The 8062-nt window shown below is 40.8% G+C and overlaps 1 protein-coding gene across 5 annotated transcripts in view; it reads left to right on the top strand.

The window, feature by feature from the left end:
- The first annotated feature begins 1768 nt into the window (after nt 1-1768).
- Nucleotides 1769-8062, top strand: part of ccny (cyclin Y) — a 39948-nt gene continuing 33654 nt past the window's right edge. For 4 of the 5 annotated variants that reach the window (XM_034862248.1, XM_034862246.1, XM_034862247.1 and 1 more), the window contains exon 1: nt 2103-2782. In XM_034862248.1, coding sequence (XP_034718139.1) covers nt 2629-2782 — 154 coding nt within the window. In that variant the 5' untranslated portion in view covers nt 2103-2628. Of the gene's footprint in view, nt 1960-2102; nt 2783-8062 lie in introns of those variants that run through there. The other variant, XM_034862245.1, reaches the window with a different exon arrangement.

Here is an 8062-nt window from a genome sequence, read left to right as displayed (position 1 = left end):
TCTGTGTTTTTTTCCACACAGTATATGAGCTACATACAGAACACTGTAATATAGTTCCACTATGGGTGTTTAATTAAGCTTTTATCACCATGTGATTCTCAACCTTGGGTCTCTGCTCAGAACGCGATGTGCTGTCCTTCTAAATTATGACTCAACTTCATTGCTAGGACTGTCACTGACAAAGAAAGACACTTTCTCTTTTATTACCTTTTGTAGATAAGAGACATGCTGTGGAAGAGCACACTTATATTGCGGAGTGCCTGCTGGAGGAAGGGGAAGTAGAATAAGTATTTAAACACATTTTACATAAATCACATACAGGGGAATGTTTTACGATAAGGGCAAGGTAAGACTAGCCCGTCTGTCAGGGATGACCTTTGCTAACTTAGTAGATACAATCAACTTCTCATATGCTCAATAAAGTGTTGCAGGGCGCCCAGATAGCTCAGTTGGTAGACCAGGAGCCCATACATAGAGGGTTACACTTCACCGCAGCGGGCCGGGGTTAGACTCCTACCTGCGTCTCATTGCTGCAAGGCACCCCCCCCCCACTCTCCCCTTTTAGGTCTTCAGCTGTCCTGTTGACTAAAGGCATAAAATGCCCCAAAAATAATCTCAAGTGTGTAGCTTCTCCAGGCACATGACAAATAACCAATTAAAAATTTTGATAATGGGTAATGGAATTTTGTCTTTCATTTTGGGTTGTTGGGTGTCAGTAAATTAAAGAATGTGGTCTAGAACTACTTAACTACTGTAAAGTGTCCTGCAATAACCTCTGTTATGATTTGACACTATAAAAATGGAAGTGAGTTTAGCATGGAACACCTCAATTACAGATGTGCAAAATGAAAAAAAAAGCACAAGTTAACTTCCACCCTTGCCGGTACTATGTAAAATTATTCTAAATGCTCATAGACCTCTTAAGTCTGTAATCTTGGTTTGCAAATGGCTGTGTATCTTAACTTTTTAAAGATGAAACTCGAGGGTTAGAAGAGGCCTCTCTTTTGATAGGTGCAAAAACACATTTCAGATCAAGAAGCCTGATGTAGGCTGTAACGTGGTTGTATTCTCACATTCAATGCAATACAGCTGCAGTACCAACAGGCTGCACCACAGCACCATGTCTGATCATGTCAACTATTGGAATCATGCACCAAAAAAAGCCATCCATTCTCACACATTCTTTAGTCTTATCAGCATCATCAGAGATAGTCTGAGGCATCACACTATGTAGGCCATATTGTCTTGCATTTCATGTAAAACATCTCAAAGGATTAGGCTATTCCTCAAGATCTCATTTTGTTTCCATTAATCTCCAGTAATCTCACTTAATCCTGCAGAGAGGTTTATTATGAGCAACTATTCCCTCTGTCACAGGCAAAGAAACGCCCTCATGGATTTGTTAGTCATGAGTTAAGATCAAATAATTAACTGGCAACGACAAATATGGGTAAGAAGGAACTTATTTACAGATGTCCGTGTTTGGGTTCACAACATAACCCAGGGATATACTGGAAGTAGTAGAGTTCACCCACCTGTTAACACATGGACAAATTACTATGTATTCTTAGTTTATTATGTATTCTTAGTCTATTAACTAGTGTAATTGTAGATAAATATTGGTGGATTGAAACAAACTATTGATGGACTACAGGAACTCACCTGAACCCATGACAGTGTTTTTTGTGTTCCATTTTATAAGCTGTTTATGTTTTTCTTTCTTTATTGTATCCCCAAAAGACCGTCATAATTGGCCGTTTACATAATAGCTGTAATGAGGTTACCACCGAAACGATCTGGAACCTTTCCCATCACAGCCATAGCGCTGTCCTGGCTGGAAATATTGACATGTCTACCTGCAGACATGCGTATGCAATACAGAAACAAATGAACAGCAGGAAATGGAATACAGAGTGAAAAAAAATGAAAAGGATGCAACAAGATCCACCAAAAGTCGTGGTTAGTTTTGAATTTATTTTTTATTGTGATCATTATTGATTTGTTCGTGCTTTCGTGGGTTAAAAAACACTAGGCTGCACGGAATCCATTTAAAAGTGCGAAGCCGTAGTTATTGTCGAAAATCCGACTTTCCGACGAGCACCTGAAAGCCACACGGCAGCGGATGTAGCAGCAGTCTACAGTACATCGGCAACCATGTAGCGCTGAGAGCTAAAATATATCTTCCCCCGACTAGCTAAAGAATAATGTACTCATATTCATTCATGTCGTTATAAAGTTATAGTGTATTAAAATGTATTATTGAAGATAACTGGACGCTCAGACCGAAATTGCAAGTCGAGTGAGTCGAGTGTGAAACCGAAGCCTGTTAGAGGCAGTAACGTTAGGCTATCTGCCCTCGCCAGGACGTTCGGAAGGGGACGTTGGGCTAAATGTACTAACAAACCTTGGTGTTTTATCATCCTTTTAAATGACTGCACTTGTTTTGCTAAGTGTAGTGTAGACTCGGGGGAAGGGCGTGTAACGGATACCGGGGTTTAGTTTGCACCAGGTCTGACATTCCGCGTTACCGCCCCGTTTTTTCTCTTGTAGTAAAGCTAACAGCACGGCCAGGAGAAGGCTGAAGGTACAGTTTTGGGTTTGGACTAGAACCAAAAACCTGCCTACAACATGGGGAATACAACGTCCTGCTGCGTGTCCTCGAGCCCCAAACACCGCAGGAACAACCACTCCAGGCTCGAGTCCTACCGGCCGGAGCCCGAGCTGAGCCGGGAGGACACGGGCTGCAACCTCCAGCACATCAGCGACAGAGAAAATTTAGACGGTAAGAGGCAGATGCAGTTACCCCCTTTTCACTGACGTGTCTGAATAACATTTAAATAATATAAGAAACAAACACACACCAATTACTATTATCATTATTGTTGTGTTGTGAAATTGTGATTTAATGCTTGAAAGATTGGGGCTGTATAGGCTATTAACAGACTTATAACAGGCTAATGAGTGCTTGCAAGATCTGAGCAAAGCATCACCCGTTACACTAATAACCACAATAGTGTGGACTTCCCTTTTTATTGGACTGCCAGCATGTTGGAAATCAGATATGACAGTGTTTTAAAAACTGGGATGCAAGAGTACCAAGTTAGGCTGCATTAGTATTAGTATCACTATTATCTTTTATATCTTTTGCATTTTACACTAACTTAAAACTCTGATACTGGGTCTTTGGTGGTCTGAGTTTGCATCATCTCCACCATGTTTCTGTGTGGTAAGGTGTGTAAGTATAGAACAGTGTGTTGCAGGGCGACTGTTCCAGTGGGAGGTGATGTGATTATGATGGGGTGTCCATTCACTTCCTACAGGGAGTTAAATAGGAAATGACGCAGCCACATATTTTAATAAGAGCCGGACCGATAAAGGATTTTTAAGGCCAATACCAATACAAATATTTGGTTATTTAAAAACCAGATATTCCGATATAGTGTATACTGTATATAAAATAAATAAATCCAGAAACATGTAACAAAACATTAACAGGTTTCCCTAACATTAGTAATTTGTAGTTATTTATGAGTTCTCACTAAAATAATATGATGATAATTAGTTTTATTGTCCCAACAGAACGAAGGAACATCAAAATATATTAAAGTTCTGCGAAATAAAATGTGTAAAAATACAAACTTAAGACATGAAACTTAAAGTCTTTTGAACAAAAACACAATAACAAAAAGATATAATCAGTGTTCCAACAGAGACGTTGTAGAGCGCCCTCTGGTGGACAAACTATGGAACACCAGCGCTCATAACATGGTTGACCGTCCGTTTTTATTTTTTGAATATTCATTTCATTCATTTCTCAGAATCCTTTATTTTTCATTATAGACGATTCTGATGACTAATATTTAAATATAAATATATATTTCTTTTTTTATCAGCCATTTTAAATGCAGATACCGATAGATCGGAAAATCTCTAATATTGGCCTGCCGATAAATCGATCGGGCTCTAATTTCAATGCTCATTAAAACCAGCACGGTCACGCTTTATCGTACAGTTTAGATCTATTGTCTGCAGGGTCCATCTGGTGGTTTTAGGGGTTTCCCCAACAACATCAGAGTTGTCGGATACAAAATATTTCTTTTTATCCACTAAAACACAAAAACAAACTAGTTCTGAGATGGTTTTCTTGAAGTACAATTTAATTTTTTAATAAGGTTTGTAATTGTGAGACACACACATACACACACAAAACAGGTCAAAATGCCACTTGGCGTTATGCATATGCCTCATCTCATTTTCTCTGCCATGGCAGGTTTCCTCCCTCTAAATGATGTGCTGTAAAAAAGGCCAGTCAACCTTACTACTCCTGTCTTTAGTGGGCTCCCTGAAGTGAGTAATCAGGCCAACCTTGGGCTCTGAACTCCGCCCTCCTCAGCAACTTTGTAACTGATTGAGCAGGCATGGAATGGGTCAAATGTGATTTGATCATTTTGATTTTGGAGCCAAATACAGGTAGCGTGTATGGACTACAGCTGCACATAAATAGACATGTTAAACTTCTAATCCATTTATCAATTCTCTGCTGCTTTTGTGGTAGTAGTGAGCAAGGTAGCCTAGACATCCTCCCATGTTACTTCATCTTGGGGACACCCGAGGCATTCCAGGCTGTATGCAATATACAATCCCTCCCAGCATGTTTTAAGTCTACATATAGGTGTCCTCTTAGTTGGACTGCCTGGAATTACTTCACAGGGAGGTATCCAGGAGGCATCATTCTATGTGAAGAAGCAGCAGTTCTGCTGCAAGCTTGTCCAGGTGAGCCAATACCCCTTACAAAGGAAACTCAAGTTTGGTTGCTTGTAGGCATGGGACGGTATAAGATTCCGACGGTATGATAACGTTTAGCAAAAATAACATGCTTTCACAGTGTTGCAATTACAGCTTTAAAAATCAGTCCCTTCAGGATTTCGCGATGTTGTGATCGCGCCAATTCACGCAAATTCAGCCAATCACTGCGACTTTGGTACAACCCGCAATTTTGACCAATCAACGCAACGTTTCCGCAAATTTGACCAATAACAGGAGTTTCCTGCTACTTCAACTTATCCCAGCAGTCCTACGTGCTAGACGTGACTCTGTGAGCCAGTGATTTGGGTTGACGTCATTGGCCATTCCCATGTTTCTGATATGAAGACGAGACGTGTGTGACTCGAACATCTCACATTTATCAACAAAACGTACAGCAAAAGACAGATACGCTTTTCAGACTGTCCTGCCAACCTTTATACATTTCAACATCAACGAGCGCTGTAATGATTTTTCACTCTGAAACCGCTGAATGTTTCAGAGTTTGCTGTTTCAATCTTGTTGGCTCTCTGCAGAGGGCCAGGCTGCTGAGTTCCCCTCTTGACTGACACACACACACACACACAAATTAACACACTGTGGATGCAGAATAACCGGAGATGAGAAATACATGATGACCTAAATTGAGGACAGCCAATCTCATTATTGTAAGTGCAATGATAAGTTAAAGTCCAATATGTCCTTTATCAAACCGTATGAATGTGTCCCAGACCAGGATAGGAAATGAACCACCAATGTAAAGATCAATAAGCCACTGACACAAATTTGATTCAATCAATTAATTATAATTATTTGTCTTAAATCCACCAGCCATTATCATATTATACCAACATGTGCAACATCCTGAGCCTTTTTGGTAAGGTTCTTAGGAAAACGCAGCATACAGTAGTTTTATTCTCAAAAAAACAATTCAAAAAAAAATCGCAACTTGTCTTGCAACTTTCTCCGTCAAATTCATTGCAACAAACATCACAACTAAACTCTAAGTTGTTTTCCATTGCCCATTTCCTGATTTGTACGTCAAATTACAACGTTGGGCATTACAGTAAGTGGGAGGTGTGAGGAAGAAGGTCTTCTCATTCTTCTTAGTCTTCCCTCTGATGTCTTACCATTCTGGATCCACTTTTGTCTTCCAAGAAGCTCTGTTCTTCGACTCGGCAGCTTCTAAAAATGGGTTCTTTATCACGTTGTTAGTACATCCCACCACTCAGCAGCTTTTTTGCTCCCAGATGGAAGGATGCACCTTAACGCAATACAAGTCATGTACGCAATGAAATGTTTTTCCCTCTGATGGGGGGCGGGACTTAAATGTGGTCTGTCTCTATGCTAACCATGGCACTCTGTACTTTAATGGGGACGCACTTGCATGATTTCAACAAGGGATTGTGTGCGATCGTAGGCTTTCCAGAAGCTTTGTAGTCCAGCCTGGAACTGCAGTGTCTTTTTGAAGACACAATCGTTCCACAATGACAAAGCCACAACTCAAAAGGAAATTACATTCTTTTACTGTTGGCCCCGGCCATTTTGACTCCCAGAATGCACAATGAGGGTCAGTGCGTTGACCAATCAGAGGCTGTTACCTATTCCCGGGCTAGGGCAGGTCTCATCCAAATCACTTCTCTTGTGTTTTAAATAGCCATTGACAAGACAACAAAAAAACCCAGGGCCTGGAATTTTGCATTGCGTACATGTGATGATGGAAGGACGGGGAGCAAGAACTGGTTTTAAGCTGGTTTTTAGTGTCTGTCCTGTTTAAGTAATGACCCTTTGATCATGTCACTGGACCTACAATGGCATTCCATCGGCCAGAAAACTCCTGAATCTATCCTGTTGATTCAAGCAAATAAACACAGGAAATTGAATACTATAGGTCATCATGCCCAACCCCGGCTATATAAAAAGAGCGGACATCTTGAGGACTTTGTGAACAGTAAATATGGAAATGTGCAAGGGGATCATCTAATTTAAGAAGATTTGATATGTGATATATGATATTTTTTTATGAAAAAGGGGGGGAGAAGTTACTGAAATGTTTATCTTGCGGGATCATCTCTTACAAAGGAGGGCACCTTGATGGTAATCATTGTTATATTTAATGTGGTTGTACTTGAACAAATAGTACGATTTTGTTTGCATATACTCTAGTGCATAAACCTGTGTGTGTGTGCGTGTGTGTGTGACCCTGGCTCCGCTGAGCATGTGATTACAGAAAACTCAGCAAGGCAAACTGCTGACAGTGGTGACGACACTCTCAGACTCGCACGAACAAAACCCACAAAGTGCTCCTCGTTGAACAGCCTCCTTACGGGTGCGAGAGGCTCTTTCGGATGGCCCCTTTCACAATTACCCTGTGTAATCTGATTTGCCTGAGCAATTGCTTGCTCTCTATAATGACCCTGTGTGTTCTCATCGTATCTTATACACCAGTCAGAGATAAAGAGGCTAGAGAGTCATGCTTCACCTGGCAGCTTATTTATTTCCATTTATGTCTATTTGTGTTCATGCTGTCATGCTATAATGGTTGTATTTCATGCACGTTATTAGGACAGAGATGCTGTACCATGCCAATTCTCTCAGGGTCAAGTACATCTTGTCTGTGTGTGCAATAAAGACACGTCGACTACGGGTATTTGGAACTAAAGGGTAGGTAAGTTTTATGGTTGGTATTAACGCAAAGGTTGCTCAATTGATTGATGGTTGATGGATTGATCCCCAAGGGGAGGAAATCACTTGTGAAATACCCCTGCTCTCCGGCTAGTGTTGTTTCACTGGTGGCTTGTGTGGTCACCGAGCAGATTCCCCACTCTAACTGAAACTCAAATAACATGCCAAACGTATTGCTGAAACAGAGATTACAGATTGTCATTTACATATAGTGCACACTGCTCAACATAACTAAGTTCACTATCATTGCAACACCTAAAGGAGACATTCTTTGATTTGATTTGATTTACAGCCCCTCAAAACCGGCCAAGCAATTATTTTTGCCTAATTTGATCAGAGAACATTGTTACGCTGTACTGCTGCAAAGCGGCTCTAAGTAAAGGTCAACTAAGGGCCCTTATTATGTTGTTAGAAATGAGAGAAAACGGAAAGCAAGATGGAAGATGAGACAGATGGATATCTCACCCTCTTTGGGTTTTACTTAACACAGACATCTGTAAATGAGCAATGGCTCCAGGCACAGCATCACCCCCCCCTACACACACACACACACACACACACACACACACACACA

This window comes from Etheostoma cragini, chromosome 22 (genome assembly GCF_013103735.1).
Source record: "Etheostoma cragini isolate CJK2018 chromosome 22, CSU_Ecrag_1.0, whole genome shotgun sequence".
Classification (NCBI taxonomy): Eukaryota; Metazoa; Chordata; class Actinopteri; order Perciformes; family Percidae; genus Etheostoma; species Etheostoma cragini.
Note: the sequence above shows the minus strand (reverse complement) of the source record. Positions and strands in the feature narration are given on the sequence as shown.